Source organism: Gadus chalcogrammus, chromosome 1, assembly GCF_026213295.1.
Source record: "Gadus chalcogrammus isolate NIFS_2021 chromosome 1, NIFS_Gcha_1.0, whole genome shotgun sequence".
Lineage (NCBI taxonomy): Eukaryota > Metazoa > Chordata > Actinopteri > Gadiformes > Gadidae > Gadus > Gadus chalcogrammus.
The window spans coordinates 5132434-5154724 of record NC_079412.1 but is presented as its reverse complement, the minus strand read 5'-3'; the positions used below and the strand labels follow the sequence as shown (position 1 = coordinate 5154724).

At 42.6% G+C, this 22291-nt stretch overlaps 2 protein-coding genes across 3 annotated transcripts; one reads left to right on the top strand and one right to left on the bottom strand.

Moving 5' to 3' along the window:
- The first annotated feature begins 51 nt into the window (after positions 1 to 51).
- Positions 52 to 9449, top strand: LOC130372512 (rho-related GTP-binding protein RhoA-C). 2 transcript variants are annotated; one of them, XR_008893367.1, is made up of 6 exons: positions 84 to 281; positions 3947 to 4104; positions 5794 to 5914; positions 6148 to 6278; positions 7065 to 7963; positions 8010 to 9449. XR_008893367.1 is itself a non-coding variant. In XM_056578598.1 (5 exons), exons 2-5 carry the CDS (start codon positions 3949 to 3951, stop codon positions 7233 to 7235), a joined length of 579 nt encoding a protein of 192 aa, XP_056434573.1. In that variant the 5' UTR covers positions 52 to 281; positions 3947 to 3948; the 3' UTR covers positions 7236 to 9429. The 2 variants fall into 2 exon arrangements, 1 of the variants encoding a protein (XP_056434573.1); XM_056578598.1 differs by having other exon boundaries at positions 52 to 281; positions 7065 to 9429.
- A 4449-nt stretch (positions 9450 to 13898) lies between these two features.
- On the bottom strand, positions 13899 to 20010 carry LOC130372437 (F-actin-capping protein subunit alpha-2-like). Its single transcript, XM_056578475.1, has 10 exons — positions 19901 to 20010; positions 18198 to 18261; positions 17747 to 17798; positions 17594 to 17657; positions 17273 to 17479; positions 15823 to 15902; positions 15596 to 15674; positions 15445 to 15516; positions 15254 to 15316; positions 13899 to 15161 (listed from the first exon to the last, which is right to left on the bottom strand). The coding sequence occupies exons 1-10, from the start codon at positions 19937 to 19939 to the stop codon at positions 15021 to 15023; spliced, it is 861 nt and encodes a 286-aa protein (XP_056434450.1). The 5' UTR covers positions 19940 to 20010; the 3' UTR covers positions 13899 to 15020.
- Positions 20011 to 22291: the final 2281 nt, after the last annotated feature.

The following is a 22291-nucleotide window of genomic DNA, read 5'->3' as shown; positions in this document are numbered from 1 at the left end:
GGATCCTGGGAGAGAAGGGGAGGTAGAGACGAGAAAGCCATCAGTGGGAGGATCCTGGGAGAGGAGGGGAGGTACTGGGAGAGCTCTCAGTGGGAGGATCCTGCTAGAGGAGGGGAGGTAGTTGCAGCTCTCAGTGGGACGATCCTGCTCGCCTTTCCAGTTCTTCTTCCATCCTCGATCAATTACACCATACTGCAGCAAGTGAGTGCGTGTTACCATCCAGAGGAACATCAAGTGGGAAGTTAGCATCTCCTAAACGCACATTCGTTGTCGGAAGAAAGGTAAGGCGAAGTACATGTGAACTAATCCTTCTCTGTGGTTTTAACGCGCCTACCTTTTGACATGGCTCACTTAGGGCGATCAGGAAGCTTCGGATTACTTCGGTGAAACAACTGTGGTTTTGGCCCTACTTAAAAACGTTCCCATGTCTTATTTATTTTCCTCTTTGGATCGCCTAACCTAAGGTTTGGGTCGAATCCCCTCTGCCTGCAATCCACTGCTGGGCGTATTTCAACTGTTGATATGGTGTTTCAAAGTAAAAGCACTGTGTCTTTACTGAACGCATCTCCGCCTATAGGCAGAATACTTCCCCCTATGAATTTAAAGTACTTATTACAATACAGAGAAGAAACAAGCAATACACGTCTAAAAGAGTTGGCATTTTATATATATATATATTTATATATATATATATATATATATATATATATATATATATATATATATATATTAAAAAAGCCTCTTATTGTGTTGATCCAATGGCCCAATTTGAACCAACAACTTTTGGGTCAAAGTTCAAAACAACACCTATAATGTTGTGGTGTCCTTATAAAGAATGCTATGAAGGCCTCATTTAGTCTATAAACTATTTCGAACCAACTCTTTTACAGTTTCACTGTAGGATGTTTAATTGTCGGTTTAGGCTCCAACCTCTCTGCTCTCCCACCTCTCAGCTCTCCTCTCTCAGCTCTCAGCCCAGCCCTGCTTCTGCCAGCTTCTGAACTCTGTCCCATTGTTCACCCTCTCAGAGACTCACATAGGCTACGTCATTGCTTTAGTCCTGGATGTAGATTGGTCTGGGTTTAAGTCACTGCTTGTCTGACTTGCTTTATTAACCAAGCACACAGCGGGGGCACGGATGTGGCGAAGAACATTAGCAACCAGGCAAAGGACGGGGAAATTCCAAGACTTTCTATTGATTTATAGAAGGTTTGATTTTTTGATTTATGTAGGTCTGTGCCTGCATGCCACCACAAGGCATGACTTGCTGTCATGCACTGCATATTTGGAAAATAGGGCAAATTACAAAACTAGAATAGGCTGTCCAATCAGAAGCTGGCTGGGAGAACATCACCTGGCCTGACATTATGTTGATATATTCTATTATACTAGCTCTCCTGCAATGACTCCATCCTCTTTATCCTCTTCCTATTGCATGTAAACCATGGACTGTATGCGAAAAACATACGTTTTAGTTTCATATTTGTTGTTTAGATATTAAGATCGGAATAATCGGTTTAAAGAGTAATTTGGGTTGCATTGATTATGAACCAAATGGGCGTTATAGTCAGAATTTCCAATAGATGGCGGCTCCACAGTCCAGATGTGCGTCCTGTCAGGTATGTCTGAGAGTGTAAAGAGGTTCATTCTTGCTGCACTATACAGCCTGTTGATTATCTTCCTGTCCTCCCCTGAGTCCAGTAAGACCTCTTGAGGGGCCGATGGGTGGTTTGGGTGGTCGTCATTTATTAACCCAAGTGACTTGAACTGTTGCATAATCTACCGCAGAATAGCTTACCGAATGGCTACCAGCCTGTATTTTCTGTTGTTGGTGGTGGTGTTTGTTAAAACACAAAGTGTCCAAGTATGCACTCCCTATAGAGTCTAAAGGCAGGTCTGTGAATGCCTCTTTGCAACAGGCCAAATGAAACCTAACGATATGTGGTAGCAAAGCTGGCCTGCATCCTAAGACACACACACACACACACACACACACACACACACACACACACACACACACGTGTGTGTGTCGACCAGCCTCCACTGAGGCTCATTCAAACAGAACGGCGACTAAAAAGAGCAGATTCCAGAGAACAGGAAGTGGACTGTTTTGTTTCACAGGGCCGTTCTCTAGGAGTCTTGGTGCTGCTTCTGCCTCCCACTTGTTTGGCTTTAACACTGAGTGCCCAACCATAGTTCAGCCTTCTCACACTTCTCAGATAAGAATTTATTTCATTGTAATGTAACTTTATTTAAACAGGGACAATGTACAAAAGAAACATTAACCTTGTTTAGAGCAAGGAGAGATGCATTGTACCAGGTTTTAGCAAATTGCTATTGTCCACCTGTAGTCCCTAGAGGTGGTGATAGGTTTCCATGTTCTCCGGTAGGTTACTGAAGGTTTATTTCTGATTGTGTTGTGTGTGTCACAATGTGTCATAAGATAATACCGAGAACTGATTCCAAAAAACAGATCTCAGCTAAATATTGACCACACCAACGCCATGGCTTTATGTGTATTGGGACTGTAAAGCACTAGTTAATGGTTAGACTTTGACAAGAAGAGAATAACCTTGTATAGTAAGTTACTGATGGCATGTCACTAAAGTTTGACCTGGTTTTCAACAGTCATCATGGCTGCTTTGCCACATTAAACAATAAGTACTGAAGTATCGGGGATCTGGGATTTTAGAAAAGAAACTCTCTTGAAAATGTAATTATTGAAACTTAAAAGGTATTTTATTCAACATTTGTACAGCAACCTTCATGCCTCGATGGTCTTACACAAACAAAGTAGTTGTTAAAAAAAGTTAGGGAAGTTCCTGAGGTTGCAAGAAAACGACATACACGTCTTACATCCAAAGGAGGTGAGAGGAGCGTCTGGTCACAGGAAGAGGAACAGAGCAGTGGAGGAACTGGAGTGTCCGGAGTGTCAGGAAGTGAAGGAGTGGGAGGCTGGGCTGACTCGCTGTGCAGTCTTGCACAATCTGCATGGCGGCCAGCCGGCCACTATAGATCATCCCCTGGCTCACCCTGTGGCCGCTCTGCTCATTATACGAGCACCTGGCCCCCAGGGGAAGCTCTCCATTATGATCAGTGTCATTGTAAGTGAAGCCCGAGGTGGTGATGGCCGCCAGTGTTAGGATTGTCCCGCTGAATCGTCCTGTGTTCCCAGGGAGTCGGTAACGGCTCGGTCACTCGTCCCCGCTGGAGGTCGCATTTGTTCGGTTTAATCTATTTGTTTTATATTCAAATGTATTAGTTGCCGACCATGGTTCCATGTTTGGCTTCAGTCATTGTGTTTGCTGAACAATGGGAGGCGACGACTGACTGACTGACTGGCTGGCTGGCGGGTGCTGTCTGTGTTGTGGTACTCCATAGACTCAACACAAACAGTCAATCCACAGAGACAAAAAGCCAGAGTGGAGTTATTGTTTTTCCCACCACACCACTTAAGATTCCAGAGACTCGGTGGGATCGGTTGTTTCTATTATTGATAGTAAACAAGGAATTGAGTTCTTATCAATTTGCTCTCTGCGGGGAGTTTCTGCCGTTCACTCGCTTTGGTGGAGACTCAAGGTCTTCTGATGCAGCACTCTGCCCTCTCTCACACACTCACCCTTGGCCCCTGCGTTCAGCTGGTCAAGTCAAGTCTTTGCCGTGCATCAATTGGTCATTTTTAGCAGCGGACAACTCTGGAACCGCATGTTGATTCATTCATTCAAGCTGCAATTCATTTAAACTTTCCATGAAGAGTAAATGTATGTGAATCCACCCAGACGACACAGATTGTAGATGGTTCCTTTTACATGTATAGTTCGCTCACACGCCAGACGTGTAGCTAGAACAACGTCTTGTGTGATTCGTGCGGCTAATTCTATTATTGCTCACAGATAAGCAACATCAAGTAGAGATATAATGTCTCTTCCTCTGCGTTCTCCTTCAGTGATGGCCGCCATTCGGAAGAAGCTGGTGATTGTCGGGGATGGAGCGTGTGGTAAGACCTGCCTGCTCATCGTGTTCAGTAAAGACCAGTTCCCCGAAGTCTACGTACCCACCGTGTTTGAGAACTACATCGCTGACATCGAAGTGGACGGAAAACAGGTGTGTGTGTGTGTGTGTGTCAGTCCGTCTGCCTGTGTGTCAGTCCATCTGTCTGTGTGTGTGTGTGAGATTGTGTGTGCTCCCTTGGGGGCCTGACAAAAGCCATTTGTTGTTGGCCTCTGCTGACCAACTCCTTCGTGTCCAGCACTTGGCAAAACAGGAAGTGACTCAACTTCCCTCGCTTCCTGTACAGACAGCGAGCAGGGATGTCCAGGGAAGTACCCACCGAGCTCTAAAGACCCTCCCTCCTCCTGTAGATCATATTATTTTATTATTTATTTATCTATGGAGCTGCTCATTTCCTGTTCTAGAGAGGCCACAGAGGGACGCCTTATTGTTGAGTCACAGGAGGAGATAGACTAGGTGGTAGGGCCCCGGAGCTCCTCACTGTGGAGGTAAGGAGATGTCTTCCTACTGTGGGACTGCAGCAGTCCTGGCACAAATGTCCCCCCCATCACCAAATTCCAGCCGCATTAGTTGAGTGTCTTCTCTGCTGCCCCCCCCCCCCCCCCACACACACACACACCTCCCACAGTACAGCACAGGGCAGTTCTCATGTCTTGGGTGACTTGTAAGGACTTGCTAAAAATAGTTTGTCCTTTTCCTCCCAAAACAGTTGGTGTCCTGCAGCAGGTCGAGAGGGAACGCCACTGTGCTCATTCCTCATGTCGGCATCGCAGCCCGATAACAGGGCCGCTAATAGCCATGCTAACAGCCCTGCTAAAGCCCGCAAACAGCCTGCTAACTGTTGTTGTTTTTTGGGGGGGTTAGTTATTCTTAGTTTTCTTCTGAACCATGATTCACCGCCTCAGGATTGCCAATGGATTGTGCTCCCATTTGGAAGGAAAGGCACGGTCCCTAATCTCAGATTTGCACTAATTGAATGAATCTATATCCTGATTGGATAAGACCCCGGTTCTGCGTTTGCGTTTGCTTCCAGAACTCTGATAACGGAATTAAAGTGATGACCAAAGAATGCATTCCAATCAGAAGCACTAATGAGAGTCTGAATAGAGAATCAAATCCATTTTGGGGTGGTTATTGTGGGATCTGATCTGCTGTTGTACCACGCCCGCACCCCGCTTCTGTACCCGGCTGAACTATGAATACTGATTTGGTAAAATTACATCTTATCAGTAAAGTATAACTTAATTGAGGTTATTTTGCATGAAAAACATGTGTAAAGCAAGCAGTGTAAACCAAATCTAATTAGAACACCTTGACCGGTTGGGAAGGGACTCCAGCTAGAGGAGCCTCTCCTGGCTGCGAGAGACCTTTCTGTCAGATAAATGCACCAGAGACATACGGCCAGCCGCCTAAGGGCCGGATGTTGTTACACTTTGATATTTTAACATTTTCTAAACAATCGTGACAATAGGGAGTGCCCGTTGCATCATTCAGCTCTGGGTGCCAGTCTTTGATTACACCGGCTTCAGGCTGATGATCGGTTATTCTGGATTTTTTTTCACAAAATCTTATGTGTGTGTGTGTGTGTGTGTGTGTGTGTGTGTGTGTGTGTGTGTGTGTGTGTGTGTGTGTGTGTGTGTGTGTGTGTGTGTGTGTGTGTGTGTGTGTGTGTGTGTGTGTGTGTGTGTGTGGTGCCTACTGTTTGAGATAAGAGATGGAGTGCCTGTTTTCCTTCCTCATCCTCCTACTCTCTCTCTCTCCCTCTTTCTGGTCTGACCCCAGGTGGAGCTGGCTCTATGGGACACTGCGGGCCAAGAGGACTACGACAGACTGAGGCCGCTCTCCTACCCCGACACAGACGTCATCCTCATGTGCTTTTCCATCGACAGCCCCGACAGTCTAGGTGACTGACCGACCAGCCGTCCGTCTCCGGGCCCTTGAGGAGGAAATGGTCTTTGATGAGAGAGAAATAATGTGGCTATAAACGTCTTTGCCTCAGGGCTCAGTCTGCTGCAGTCACAGCAGGAATTGTGTTTGGCCTGTTCATAGTTTTTCTCCAGAGACTATTTCAGCGTTGTCTGTCATATTTATAACCACTAGTATTTCTCTCGTTTTTTTTTTTCCTCCTCTTCTCAGAGAATATCCCTGAAAAGTGGACCCCTGAGGTGAAGCACTTCTGTCCCAACGTGCCCATCATCCTGGTGGGCAACAAGAAGGACCTGCGCAACGACGAGCACACGCGGCGAGAACTAGCCAAGATGAAACAGGTACACCTACTCAAGTCCTCAAGCCGGCCATGGCTGGCTGACGCGTTTTGTTGAAGCACTGTTAACAGGGGTGGGGGTGAGAATATGCAAACAAACCAGAAGTCGAGAGAGAGAGAGAGAGAGAGAGAGAGAGAGAGAGAGAGAGAGAGAGAGAGAGAGAGAGAGAGAGAGAGAGAGAGAGAGAGAGAGAGAGAGAGAGAGAGAGAGAGAGAGAGAGAGAGAGAGAGAGAGAGAGAGAGAGAGAGAGAGAGAGAATATGTTCATAATAATATAATATTCATATCATTATTTAGGTCAATGCAAAACCACCGCTCAAAGTCGGGATCTGCCAAATGTCAACCCCTTAAGGACACTAATGACACACACACATCCTGAAAGGACTATCTTAAGCTCTTTGTTTAACTTTTTAAATGGCACATTGAGCATGTGCCCTCATCATGTGTCAGAGTGGACCAACCTGTCATTTCCCGCCATTCTCTGGTGTAGCTGGTCATAATAATAGGAACATGGAGACAAAGCCCGGGATCTTTTTCCCAGCCGCCCCCGTCAGCTTTTCCTTTCTCTTTATGGCCTGGCAGCGGTCAGTGACTCACCGAAGCCATCGCGTTTTATCGCCTTTCAAATGTTCAAACTCACCCCCAACATGCATGATGATAATGGGATATCTCTCAAAACAAGATTTTAGTTTTTTATGTATGAAATCTTTTCACAGCTACTGATAAAATGACTTTCCAATTTGTCCTAAAACCAGGCTGTATGTGATTTGTGTGACTATGGTTTGGACAGGAGCCGGTTAAGCCAGACGAAGGGAGAGAGATGGCGAACCGGATCAACGCCTTCGGCTACCTCGAGTGTTCTGCCAAGACCAAGGACGGCGTGCGGGAGGTGTTTGAGATGGCCACTAGGGCGGCGCTGCAAGTTCGCAAACGCAAGAAGAGCGGCTGCCTGCTGCTGTGATCATGTAGCTAGGCTAGGCTAGGCTAGACTGGGCTTATAGATGGAAGTCAAGTGACCCAAGAAAACATCCTGAGAACCACGTGGACTGACCTTACAGATTGCATCCTTGTACCGTATCTCCCATTTCACAGTGTCAGGTCGGGTGAAAGGGAGAAGAGCAGTGCTGACCAATACCACGGACGTTGTTTATAGCATCAGTTAGAAGTGAAAATTCTGGACTTTGTTTTTCCTTCCTTTTATAGCACAAGCTGTCTCTCCATGTATTTCTTTTGCTTTGCCATTTTGAAAATGCAACACAAATGTCCACATTTGTATGCTAAAATTGTTTTCCATGTGCATTTATCCTTGCTTGCTGAAGATGCATATATCTGTACACGCGCTCACGCTCTCCAGATTTCGTTTTTATAATCCGAAATCTATTTTCAAGATTGGTATTATTTTTATATTTTTTTATAAAATATAAAAATAATACTAATCTTGAAAATAGGAGTGTAAAGTAGGTGTGGTCCGAGGAGGGAGCCTACTGAAGACACCTTCTTGGCTTTGCCGGTGCCTTTTTCATTATTCTTTTTGTTATATTTTGTATCCATAGCAACAACGGCTCATTATATTATGTCACAAATTCCAACTACAAAGACCAAGAATCTTCCTTGTTTCAGTTGAAGACCTGCGTTTCCTGGTGCTGAAAGTCACCAGGAGTGGCCTTCTACACCCTGGTTTACTGTCAGGTCCCTAACCCTTATAGCCCCCCAGTGTACCCTGGTTTACTGTCAGGTCCCTAACCCTTATAGCTCCCCCAGTGGAGCTCTGCCCCATTACTCGCTTTTAAACTTGCACTAAAAGCTACAACTGTGGGCCCCCCATTTGAAACATATTCTTTACAAGGATGTGTTTATAAAGAATTTGAAATGAAACAACATTCCAAAGCTGTCTCGGAGGGAGTCGGTGTGTCACAGGTGTGTGTGTGACTTGTGTGTGTGTTTGTGTTAGTGACTGTTTGTGAGCGATTGTATGTGCGTGTGCACCAATGCAGGAACAGATTTGGGATAGAGCCTCCAGATGCATGCAAGAAAGACAAAGTATTTGGAGTTTTACAAGATGTTTCAATCATTTAAGCACATTTTAAGAGATTTTTACATTTGAAGTATTTGTCTCTTAATATTTAAATCCTGCTATTACAATGTATTGTGCAATGACCACCAAACATGGACTTTGTTTGTTTTTAAGGAAAGATGATTGTTGTGGGATTCAAGGGATCATTGATTATTGTCATTATTAAAAGAAACACTGAGCAGAATTGAGACCTGGACACTGAATTAAAGGAGGGATGGAGAACGTTAAATATCCTCTGACTGACCAACATTAAAACCCAATGTGGTCCATGAGGCCTGAATCAATCAGGTGTAATGGAAGTTTTGAACACAGGTGTACCTCATGATGTCAATAATGGACACTGGCTTACAGGCCAATAATTAGCCAAATTAGCTTCATTAGTGAGTTCTTCCCCCTATTCCACCTCTGTGATGACGGCCTATTAGGAGGCTTAATGTCAGGATGCAGGCCACTCAGTTAAGAAATACGGTTTATGTATGTACACACAATGAATGAATAAAATTGTATATAAATACATAGCAATACAAGCAAGTTTCTTCAGAAGCAGGGCGTAGTACAACTGGTCTATAAATGAAAGGTTTACATGCTCACATGCATCAATAGTTGTTATTATCTGTGAAGTAATGGTGTACTCTCAGGTGTCACATCTTGTTTAACTGGTCGTCGTGACTGATTCCTTCTTGATTATTTTCTCTGAAGAGCGTGTTCTCCCAGTCCAGAGCCCTTCACTTCAGACTCTGGTTCGCTGTGCCTTTAGCTGAGCCTGTGGATTTCTAAGCGCCTGTCTCTTTTGGGTTAACCAGAGCAAACATCTTCGACAAGGTTTAAAAGTGTGTGGGTGGATGTGTGTGGGGCCTTCAACAGACATGATGTAGCAGATATATGGTATCGGTTCCTCTCCGATACACCCAGATGCATATTGAGAATGTTATTGAGCAAAATGTGGAAAACACACAGGGGAACAACTCTGCATTTTCTACTTTCTTTAGGTTCACTTGAAAAATATGAATGTCTTCTAATGTTTTTAATACTTGATTTGCTTAGATATTGTGAATAGGGGATACAATCATTTTTATTCATAAATAGGTCTATAACAAACCCTCTCAACTAATAGCATGAGCTTGAGATAAGTGGTTTGGTTGATTTCCTTTAGTGTCTTAGTTACAACAAACTGACATACATACATATATGTATACATATATATATATATATATATATATATATATATATACACACACATATATATATATATATAAACACACACACATATATATATATGCATATATACGTCTCATCTCATCTCATTTTCGTCCGCTTATCCGGGGTCGGGTCGCGGGGGGAGCAGCTCAAGCAGGGGGCCCCAGACTTCCCTTTCCCGGGCCACATTGACCAACTCTGACGGGGGGATCCCGAGGCGTTCCCAGGCCAGTGTTGAGATATAATCTCTCCACCTAGTCCTGGGTCTTCCCCGAGGTCTCCTCCCCACTTGACATGCCTGAAACACCTCCCAAGGAAGGCGCCCAGTGGGCATCCTTACCAGATGCCCAAACCACCTCAGCTGACTCCTTTCTAAGTAAAGGAGCAGCGGCTCTAATCCGAGTTCCTCACATATATACGTGTTTATACATATTTATGTATACATGTATATAGATGTGTGAATATAGATATAGTTATATTGGGCTCAAACTATAAATAAAAGAGTGGTCTTTTGGTTCTACATTTGGGATGAACATACTCCCATTGTTACGCAAAGCCATGCCCTCTAGTGGTCAAGTAGATGTACCGTAACCAATTAGATAAAATGTGGGTGGTGTAGAAACACTGACAATGGCAGAAGTTGGATGCAGAGCATATTTTTATATGGGTTCACTGTTTATAAGCAAAGGAAAAAATATGAATGACGGTATTTCCAAAACAAAGGAGGTCTATGGTCTTTGGGCATATAACTAGGGCATGTCTACTGTATTCATACCCATTCCATGCCTTAATAAAAGTTGCCCTCATGACAGTCAAATGTATTCATTATTCCTTCCAGTACAGTTTAGATATTGTAGCTCTGACTCATTACATTTCAAACTGCTTCTTCCTTTTGTTGTATAAGCACTATTATGTATTGTCTGGATATTGTATTGTCTATATATAGGTGACCTGCCATATTTGTTTAAGGACTACCAGAAAACAAAGAGTAATACAAATAATTAGTATTAGTATATATACAAGTAATGAGATTAATTAATACAAACAAAAACACAGAGGTATCGCATAATAATGGATGAGTTAAGTACTTCCCATAAATAACTTCATTGTGGGGAGCTCAACCAGAAAGAGATTACAGTTCCTCATTTCATACCAGCCCCAGTATTCAAGTCAGGGATGGGCAACTTTTATGATAATGAGGGCCACATTTTTCATCATAACCATTAGGGGTGCAACGGATCATCATTGATCCGTGATCCGTTCGGATCATCTATTTCGGTTCGGCACACGCATGATCCGCGGATTGATTTATGAAAAAAAAAATTGCGCATGTTCAGTCCACACACAGCCGTAACCATTCCTGCTAGTTCCAGGGACAGAGCTACTTAACACGCTCTGGGTAAAAGTCCGCAACAGTTCCCTTTTCAATAAGCAAACAGTCCTATGGCTCGTTGTGATTTATTGTCCTCAGCGTACAACATGAAGAACAGTGGGCATGGAAAATAAAAGTAGGCTAGACTTCGGTGACTACTGTAACGATAACTGCTGCCTCCAGTGCTACGTCTGTTTCCATACTCGCGCTGCCACACAAACCTGTCGCCTAGGTTACCACACAGACGTAACACGTAGCTGACATAGCTATTGCCAACATAAAGAAAAACACATCGAGCATGGCCACGCATTTACAGAGACATCACCCCGGTGTTTCACTGACAGGAGTGAAACCGAAAGCGGCTCAACAACCGCTCATCACCGCGGCATTTAAGCAGCCCCTTCTTCCACAATCAGACCGGGCTAAAGCAATCACAAACGCTATTTATTTATTTTTTTTGCTGATCCGAAAAATGATCCGATCCGTGACTCTTGATCCGAGGATCGATCCGAACCGTGAGTTTTTTGATCCGTTGCACCACTAATAACCATCAGAGGGTCACATGACTGCACACTTCAAATAAACGTGAGCTTAGAGAAGCTACACAATTTTGAATTTGGTAGATATGATTTCCTGTATTCTGGAGCATTTTGGGGATGGCCACTACCTAAAAAAGCTTCCAGAATCATAACCTATGTACGGTATGTTAATTGAACCAACATACATTCATTTCATGTTTTCCATGCTCAAACAGCCACATGAATGATCAGTATTTTTATCATTGCAAAGGCCTCACATACATCATCATTCAATGATGTCACAAAACTGAAAACGTTACCCAACATTAAGTGCAACAACTCGATGAACTCAAACCCAACAAGCATGATATTCATTGCAGTTGTAGTAGTTGTGGTGGTGGCGACTTAAAGGCCCACTATGCAACTTTTCTAGCCAAAATTACATTAAGTATGCAGGTTGAGAGTTATGCTGATGGTTCTGCATCCATTTCTGGGTCGATTGGTGGGTGTGTCATTTTCCCATGTCGCCTCTACAGTGAAAAAGCGCATATGCAACTTGATCTGCTCGGACCGGGACATTCCGGATGTGACGCAGGGAAATATCCTCGAAAATTTAGTCAGATTGTAGTTTCGAAAATGCTTTACGGCACAGACACACACCCAAACATGGCACCGGCTAGATATAAACAGCCAGTTGCGAGGCAATTGTTGCATTCATCATGGATCAATCGACTGATAAGTGACCCAAGAGGCGACTGTCGGTGGAACAAAAGAAGAATGGACTAGAAAAGAGATCAGACACGAGTGAAAGGGGAACTATGCAACTTTTTTGGCTTGATTTACCTTAATATAACAGGCTAGGAGTCATTGCGATGGTTCCATTATACATTTTTGTTCGATTGTTCGTTGTTTCGACTCCCCCTTGCGCATCTTGGCGGAGAAAATGAATATGTTTCTGCCGGCGACCCGCCGCCCACTCTCGCGGGAGTCTCGGGTCTCGCGAAGTAACGAATTGCTTTACGGCACAGACCCCCAAACACGGAACCGGCTCGATATAAACACAAGTAAATAAGGGATTGTTACATTCATCATATATCAGCCGACTAAAAAGAGACGGAGAAACCCAATGTCGGAGGAACAGAAGAAGAGAAAAGGGAGACTGACCGACAGAGAGGCCAGACACGAGTAAACGTTGGGCAAGCTTTTCAGGAATAGCGTGAACTGAAAGAAAAACTGCAAATCAGACTCCGATTTGGCCGTGTTGCTTTTGAAATTGAAAGTACCCTTGGGTGAACTTTGTCCTCGTGGTATTCTTGATGTTGATAGCCTCTGTACAAATGTGTTTGCTCAACCATTTTGTTGTGAGCCCTGTAAAAATCGTTTTCTCGACCGTTTTGTTGTGAGCCCTCTATGTTTCTAGCTTGCTTGTTGGTTGCAACCATATAAACACCTTTGTTTCCATTGATGTTTTGCTTTTCGTCTGTCTCGTCCCCCAGATACAGACTGAATCCCCGAATCCAGGTTCTTGTTTATTTAGATTATGTTGGCCAACACTCTCACACTGATTGTTCTGTTCAACTTAAGACAACAATTATAATCTAGGATATAAATTCTCCCCGTCAACTATAAAAAAGGATGGCTTTATGCTTATTGCAATACAAATTCACAATTTGAAAAATGCATAACCTTGCCTACACTTTATGAACATCTACTTTGGACATGGCTCCACGCATTCGCCGGCTTCTTTGAAAACAAATGCACATGGCTCGCGTAGAAGTGCATGGGGAAGGGTCGTCAACGAGTTGTTACGACAGTGTTGTAAAATATCTACTACGAAACTGAAGGGGGCGCTGTGTAGAGAAATGTGCGTGCCATAACCAAGAAAAAAGCGAAGAAATTCCCGAAGTTGCATAGTGGGCCTTTAAGTGGATATCTTTAATGACTGATATCGTTTCTAAGCAAACTAGACACATGGGTTTGCCTTTGAATTCTTTTCATCTTTCTTGACTGAGTTTTCTGTAACTCAATCAATTAATTTTTATTTGTTTTAATATGTGTGGGCCTGACTGAGTGAGGATGCGGGCCGTATGCGGCCCGTGGGCCGCCAGTTGTCCATCCCTGATTTAAGTAATTCCCAAGTGGCCAAACGTTGAAGGCAATTCAAAAGATGATTGTGAAATATATTAAATACAAATAATATACATAATGCTTCATTATTGACTAGAAGAAAATGTTAATATTTTTGAAAATAAAAATTGATTGATATAGGCCGTTTTCTGTTGATTTATCTGCTTGTTCCCGTCTGCTCTGATGATTAGGCTAAATTTTAAATAAACAAACATCAAAAATCAATAACTATAGTTAATCAAATGACAAGTTTTGATAAGATAGTAAAATAATTATATATATATATATATATATATATATATATACACATATATAGTTGAATACACTCATAAATACCTCTACTAAAGTGGCATAACCCAAACACTGATGGCAGAATATTTTATTCATGGTTTGACATTTTTGGACACAAGAAATATATATCCCACATACAGACGATATATTATACAAATGCAAAGTGTTCATATTCATCTATACGTGTGCTTCAATGTAACAAAATTGCATCCGATTGAATTTTCTTCATCAACTGATTATTTGCATTAATAGATATGGGATGATCTTTTGTTTTGCCATTTAATTATTATTTTTTTTTTTCAATTAACAGTTAATATTTGGCACCCATAATCTTCAGCTCCTACATGGTTACACTAGGACACAATTCGCATAACCCAATAGATACAAGATAATATTTGGTTTAATTACTTATTCCTTTTGAATATTAAATGTATGCACTTATATTTTGTATAAAAAAATATAGCAAAAGCTGAAGGCAAACAGTGGGCAGGGAATACTTTTTAAGCCAAGGGGAGTGTACGTTATTCAGACTCAATATCTGAGACCTTACTCTGCATAGGAGAGCAGCCAGAACCAGCCTGCACCTTGAGCTTCACAACTAATGAAATCCAGTCAGCCAATGAGAGGCTTTTGGCTGACAAACACTGCAGCTATTTCTCATATAAAAAGAGGAAATCATGCAACGCAGTTGGTAGCTGGGTCATTAAATATCAGGCATTATACCAACCAACCAGTCTTTTTATATGATGGTGGTGATGGAAGCTCCATTAAGGATGTCATCTTACGATACACCATCTAAAATGTTTGCTACATGAGGTGTGGTGTGACAGTACGACACCATACTATACAGGGGGGGTGTCAGACAGTGTGTGTGTGTGGTGTGTGGCAGGGAACTAACCCTAGCCTTCACAGTGTCACCGAAGGCATCAATTGTTCCAAGATAAGTTGTTTGCAAATAAGACCGCTCAATTCCCTTAAAGTGAAGCCCATTCCCTGGCAGAAGACCAAAAAGAAAAACAAAAGAAAAAATTAACTTTCTTACGAGATTTCGAGCATCTTTCATTGACATTTAAATTAATTACTCCCCCATTAACAATCCCCCCCCCCCCCCGCCCCCTGTTGTGTCTTTGAACACACAACAAGCACATCCGTCACAGGCACTGCATTCTAAGCATTCTGCATCTCCTTGCCAATCTTGTAGCTAAGGATTTTGTTCCAGTCGATCTTGGTACGCGTGACCGGGAGTTGTCTGCGTAGAGCTTTGAAGGTGGTGTCCGACATGGTCTGGTAGTTCTCGCTGATGGCCGTCTGCAGGTTAACACAGAGGGACGCGGATCAGCATTCCTGAATAACAGCTGGAAAAGGTCCACTGAGGGCTCCCCTTATGAGAGGACGCCTACCTGGTATTCGTTCTCCGCGTCCTCGATGATCTTAACAAACTCCTTTGCAGTCTGCACTTCGTTCTGCTCAAAACAAGGTCTGCATTAAGTATTGCATTCAATTTTTGATAGTTATTGAATGGGAGTTTAATAGTAAAATGCAAGATATTATCGAACTTTGGACCTTAAACAATTGAGTGGGTCATACTTACAGACACTGTAAGTACTTCTTGAATGTCTTTATGACTGACAAGCTGGACGTTTCCATCCTCATAGTAATGCACCTGGATCAACAGCACAATGTTTAACCCAGAAGACAGAACCACTGGGATCGTTGTAAGGAGAGCTTCCACGTGATTGTACCTGTATCTTCAGGACTCCGATCACCTGGGCGGTCGACTGGGAGATGCTGAACTTCCACTCAGAGCGACAGCGGCCGTTCCTACAAACAAGAAGGGCCCAAATTGATACCTGCTGACTATACATAAAAACACCAAAAAATGTAAATTCAGAAGAAAAAAAAAAGGTTGTCAAGTACATTTGTAGGAATAACACTGTACACAATCATTCTATTTCATATGTCAACTGACCAGAAGTTTTTGGGTTGAAACTGGTGTCCTTCAATACAAGCAATGATGGTCTGCTGGCCATCTATGGTTTTCCCATAAACCTGAGACAGATCACAACACAGTGAGGTGAATGCTTCTTACTATTTGTGGATCAAGGAGCCCTTTGGAAATATTCTTGCCATGTCAACATAATCTCTCCCAATTAAACACTTCTGTTGACCTTTTGGAAATGTAGTATTCTCCAACCTTTACGGCAAGGCATTCTTTCATGAGTCTGCAGTTTGAAATACAAACATACCATCCCAAAATAGGAGCAGTGCAGCCTTAAGCTGCTTTCAACCAGCCCTCAACACAGACCTGGGTTTACTGCAGAGTTGCTGTTTATTGAGTAGGGATGGGGATCAAAAGCCGGTTCTACCAAGGACCCGGTTCCACTTTTTTTAAAAATCATTAACGTTTGGGCTTATCGATGCCACTATCGAGTCCCGTCTCTCCTATTTTATTATTTTTTTGTCCCGTAGGTCCTGTAACGTAATGTTGTGTCCCTCGAGTCGCGTCAAGGCCTTTAAATCAAATCAATCCAATCACTGCAGCGTGTCCACCAAGGTTTTTGAATGGAATTATAAGCAAACAGGTATTACAAGTAAAACAAGTGAAGTCTGGCAGTTAACTTTGCTCGCAAGGATGGCTGAACGGGCGAAGAAGACGAAAATCATTTATTGTAAAGGGGGGAACACAACCTATATGGCCAAGCACATTAGCATTGTGCATCAAATAAAGGCCAAATGCAGTACCTTCGACTGTCTCAAGAGTTGAAAAGAGTCCTCCTGTCTCCCCCTTCTCCTGACGCACCACAGACGGGCCCGTTTTAATCATCCACTCAAAGTACGAGCGGTAATCGCACACACAGACACTGTCACAAGTCCCGTCAGTTAAAAATAGTAATCCAATTGTGAAATCGGTGTTGTAACAGGCAGCATACAAGCTAGCTATCTTGAATGGTAAATAAAGTTTCAGATGTGCTGCGTGATGATGTGTTGAGGTTGGCTCAGTAAAACGACTGGTAGGTTATCATGATGCGTTCAAATGTAACATAGTTAGTTAATTTAGTTTTTGGTGCGAAACATGAATACTGTATTACTCATGTTTCTGTATTACTAATACAGTTGTATTGTGCTCTAATCATTTTAGTATGTATAATTAAAACTACTGATTTCAATATTTATTAAGAATTACATATTTAATTTAAAATACAATTATTTATTTCCTAAATATTTTCCTCATCACTAAAAACGCGTTGTATTTCCACCAATTAATAGAAATGTATCGATAGTGGTATCGATAAAGACTCGGATCGTTAAGGAGTATCGAAAATGGTATCGATGTCAATAATTATTAATGATCCCCATCCCTATTATTGAGTGCCTATAGGGCACCATGTCCACCGTATGGATCCCCAGACGGGCCTTACAGTGCAGACTCCGCTGGGGTAGTGCTCCTTGACGTAGGCCCGCAGCGCGTCGTCGCAGGCCTCTGTCCAGGACCGCAGCGCCGCCTCACCCTCGTGGGGCTGCGGGCCGCTGGCCTCCTTCCTCAGATGGTCAAACTTGAAGGACACCTTGTTGTGGGGGTCAAAGAAGCGTCCGTTCCCCAGGTCGCCGTGCTCTGTGATCAGAACCTACAGAGGGTCGGAGGATAGTGAGTCCCTCTGTATGTGAGTAGTATCTTGTTACATGATGACCACTTGTAATATGTTATAAACGGACTATCTTGTCTTTTAGAAATGACTCGCCTGATCTTCATAGCCATCGATTTTGGCTAAGGTGAACTGATCCATGTTGTACTGGGCAAACGCACTGTGTTCAAACAGAAATGTCGTGAATCAATTGGATGCATTGGTGTACCAACAGTATTTTACTCTGGATGCATAATAAATCTTGCTTACTTGGCTGCGCCCTCTCGGAGAAGGTTGTCATTATTGAGCAGTAGTCGCACATCTGAAAAAGAGTGTATAGTAATCAATAATAGTTGTTCTTGCTTGAACAAAGGCATTCTAAATTTTGTAAAGGTAAAAAAAATCTAATCAAAACACTTGGCTTTCCTAATCCACCGTTGGATACACATGTTTGCCTATTGTCTATATCGAAAGCCCGCATTGAAGCCTTGTTACAATTTCGCAATGGGCTTTGCAACCCAAAACTTATATGCAGTCTTTTGTAGCATTGGTTTCTCTTTAGGGAAATTTGTCAGGGATCACATAGAGTGAACTGTTTTCTATGCATGGATTGGCTTCGAGCCTGTGTGCTCAGTCTTTCAATTTCGATACCCTCAGTTACAAACTAATTATTATTATTCCAGTGCAGAAGCCTAGGGAAGTTTAAAGGACCAAGACTTACCATTAAAGACCTCATTAAACTCTCCAGGAGGAGCATGGATAACAAAATTGGCTGCAATCCGCACCTGAAAAGGATCTGGTCATTAGTTTCTATTAGTATGCATTATTTGGCTCATTGTCTTCACAAAAACACTTCCTCAGGGAAGAGGAACTATGAGTAGCATAATGCTCTCATTGTCAAAATCCCTTTTACTCTCCGTTTTGATCAATGGTAATCTTCTTTTTAGGATCCAGGCGACTACCGTGACACCTGTGGCCCACAGGGGTGCCGTGGGCTAGCTGTTGGCCCCCAGCTTGTTAGCTCTTCTTTGACCACTCCTTAAATGGCCAGTAGGATCTGTGTCCGAGCAGGGCTTTTCTTAGCAGCCGTTCTGCGTGTGTAAGCATGTAGAGTTGGATGTACTACGCTGTAGTTCAGCAGCTATGTAAATAGGACTTCTCCAAGGTTCACCAAGACAGGTAGTAGCACTGAACTGATAGTTGATAATAAAGTTAGAATGTAGTGTCCCATAAAGAAACCTTTTACAACACAAAGCCATTTTTAACCTGTATAAATCCATGCTCATCTGCATTATTTATGAACAAATATGTACCCAACAGAAGGGCCATCCCTGCATAAATTCTGTCAGGCTGTGGTCCCAGTATCACTAGTCAGGCTGTGGTCCCAGTATCACTAGTCAGGCTGTGGTCCCAGTATCAACAGTGTCAGGCTGTGGTCCCAGTATCAACAGTGTCAGGCTGTGGTCCCAGTATCAACAGTGTCAGGCTGTGGTCCCAGTATCACTAGTGTCAGGCTGTGATCCCAGTATCACTAGTGTCAGGCTGTGGTCCCATTATCACTAGTGTCAGGCTGTAGTCCCAGTATCACTAGTGTCAGGCTGTGGTCCCAGTATCAACAGTGTCAGGCTGTGGTCCCAGTATCAACAGTGTCAGGCTGTGGTCCCAGTATCAACAGTGTCAGGCTGTGGTCCCGGTATCACTAGAGTCAGGCTGTGGTCCGACCGTCCCAGTATCACTAGTGTCAGGCTGTGGTCCCAGTATCAATGCTGTCAGCCCGGTATCACTAGAGTCAAGCTGTGGTCCCAGTATCAATGCTGTCATACTGTGGTTGAGGTGAGGAATGTAGACTAAACTATTTAACAAGTTCCTGCAGGAGGGAGCAGCATCACCCAGTGGCGCCGCGTATTGATCCAACATATGGTGATATGACCATTATAAACTATAGCAGTAACGTTATACGACAACGAAAATATGTGAGCCAGACCTCAAAGCCAAAGAGAGTATATATATATATATACACATACAATTCTCTGGTTAGATGAGTAGAGGTGTTGGTTTCAGGTCACTACTCGTCGTTCAGTGCAGGAAGTAGCTCCACTTCCTTCATGTACACATTCTAAACATTAAACATTCGTCCTCTACTCATCAACCATGTTGACCATCCTGGTGTTTAGCGAACGACTGTGAGCTAGGTGAACTATAACCCAGCCCTTTGATGTGTACACCGAAATGTATCCAGATGTACACTGTCAACTCTGAAACGTAACACTGACATGTTAGCTTAGCTCGATAGCCAGCCCGGATTCATGTTATTACTTTATCCTCTTCGCCCTCATGCATCGGGATCGTTTAGAAAACAGCACTGACAAGGCCACGTTAAAGTACAGATATCGTTATGTGCATTGTTAAATGTTAAACGAATACCTTCTCTTCATCGGTGAGCTGGTCTTCGCAGTCCGCCATCTTGGCTCATTGAACTGTTAACAGAACAGGCGCTGGGGTTGCCAGGTAGGATATATCCTGTGTAATATTTTTTAATTTATATATATACTATTATATATAAATATTAGGTATATCATATATATTATCTAACGTTATATTTATATATTATATATCATACAGTGCATCACATACCATAATCATGCATCCGACAAACGATAGATACCATTGAGTGGTGTCTGTTAATGAATACAGCTTACGAGATACATCAAGAGGAATACAATGTCATATATTCACGTGGTTGCAAAATTTCCAACCTAATACCAGTATCAAATTAATATTATAGTAATGCATGTTCATGTTTTATATTTGAGGGAAATAATTGAAATTGAGTTTAACCGTTTTACTGTCATATAAAAAAAGCTTATGTTTCTAACCCACATATTGTCCTTATCTGGCAACCCTGATTCCTGAAGCAGGAAGAGCCCAGTGGTCACGTGACGAAAGCAATGTTGCCAGATTGGGCAACACTGATGGCAACACTGGCTGCAGCGCGCTATAGCCAGTGTTGCCAGATTGGGCGGGGAAATCTGGCCCAATCTGGCAACACTTTCACGACGGGCCACCACACAGCAGCAACAAACCAACAATGTGACGGGATGGTGGAGTTAACCTTCAGCAATCTCATAACACGTGTTTTAATGAGTTTCCTCCTGGTTAAAAAAAAGCGAATACATGCTGGGAGACCAAATTACATAACTTGTTGGAGACCTAAACCGCATTGGTCGTTTAACGCCAGTGATCCGCGTGTGTTGGCTCCTCGTGAGGGCTGTCAACATGGGAGGCTGCTCGGCCACAGGCTGTTCCAGTCGCAACGAGAAGGGGAAGAAATTGCATTGTTTTCCCCGAGATCCTGTCAGAAGAGAGATATGGGAGAAAATGGTTGGAAGGCGCAACTGGAAAGCCCACGACAGGTCGAGGCTCTGCGAGGTGATCTGTCTCTACAGACTCCCTGGTCCCGACCCACACCTCTCTGTGGGTCCCGAACCGCACCTCTCTGCAGTGGTTTATTGAGTCAATAATTAGTCCAATACGTTTGACTGGACTAATCATTGGGCCGATCGTTACAAACCCTTTTCATTTTACAGATATTATTAAAATCTATTGGAAAGTATGCCCCCTTGGGTAACGTTGCTGCACTTTATTTTGAACCTAAAATACATTATGCAAAATGTTGCCTTTAGTTGTCTTGCTACATCATTTTATAAGTCATAAGATAAGTCATAGTAAATGCCAGGTGATCATATAACAGGCATAACATGCCTAATGCAAGGTAAAGAAAATAACATCTGTCAATATATGTGTCTGTGATAAAAGAAAACTAAATATTTATGCCTAATGCAGTAGGCCTATTTACATCGAATTATAAGGCTATATTTTATCACTAGATTCTGATGAGCGGTTTGTCACAAATTAACAATTTAAGTTCATAAAACATTATGATCATAATAAACAAAGTATGTTAATTATGATTTACAATACTCTAATTATTAATTAATATCTAGAAAATTCACTTTTGATTTGTTTGAGACAAACAGGTATACATTTCCGTTCTCCCACCCACTCATAATCCTATTAATTATGCAGTGGGTCTGTTGCTAAGCAACTGGTGCCTCAACAGCTGATCATTTAAATGTTTGGTATCTGTAGAAGATTGAATAGGTAACCCATGAAAAGTCCAGAAAAGCAACCTAAAAGAATGAATCGTTACATTTTGATTAACTGCCTCATCTGCCTTTTGTCAATGATCTCTTTGCTTTATAATCTGTTTGTTCTAAATTTATTTTTATTCTGCTACCCTGTTTAGGACCACTTCGAGGAGTCGCAGTACGAGTCCAGGCGCATGGACAACCTAAGGAAGTTGAAGCCCAATGCAATTCCAACCAAGTTCAACCACTTTAAGAAAAACAAGACGCTACGACAAATAGTGGAGAATCTGACGAAAACACTAGTTCACTCCCCTCTGCCAGAAAGACACAGTGTTGAACACTCCTATAGCCAGAGTTCAGAGAAGGGGCCCACAGAGAAAGAAGATAATGGTAAGAACAGCTGTTGATGAAATGTCCAATGTAAAGCGTCCTATTGCTTGCTAATATATGAGAGTACTGCTACATGTGTTGGATCAAGTTGGAAGTTGGACCATTGACCTAATTGGTCCGGGGTTTGTGTACTCCATTTATCCCATTTGGAAATATTACATAAGATAGCTACTTATCGTGTTTTTTGTAGAAATAAAGTGGATGTTGCAGACTCCAATGTTTTCACAACATTCTTATTATAGCACGCTGTTATAATAGAAAATAGCCAAGTTTGATC

Bases quoted from the DNA above. Each gene is read 5' to 3' on its own strand.
- LOC130372512 (XM_056578598.1), top strand. From the start codon at position 3,949: ATGGCCGCCATTCGGAAGAAGCTGGTGATTGTCGGGGATGGAGCGTGT. The intron at 5,915-6,147 runs GTGACTGACCGA...TCCTCTTCTCAG, and splicing joins CGACAGCCCCGACAGTCTAG to AGAATATCCCTGAAAAGTGG. The intron at 6,279-7,064 runs GTACACCTACTC...TGGTTTGGACAG, and splicing joins AACTAGCCAAGATGAAACAG to GAGCCGGTTAAGCCAGACGA.
- LOC130372437 (XM_056578475.1), bottom strand. From the start codon at position 19,939: ATGGCGGACTGCGAAGACCAGCTCACCGATGAAGAGAAG. The intron at 18,262-19,900 runs GTATTCGTTTAA...GATCCTTTTCAG, and splicing joins AGCTCACCGATGAAGAGAAG to GTGCGGATTGCAGCCAATTT. The intron at 15,317-15,444 runs GTAAGTATGACC...TGTTTTGAGCAG, and splicing joins AAGAAGTACTTACAGTGTCT to AACGAAGTGCAGACTGCAAA.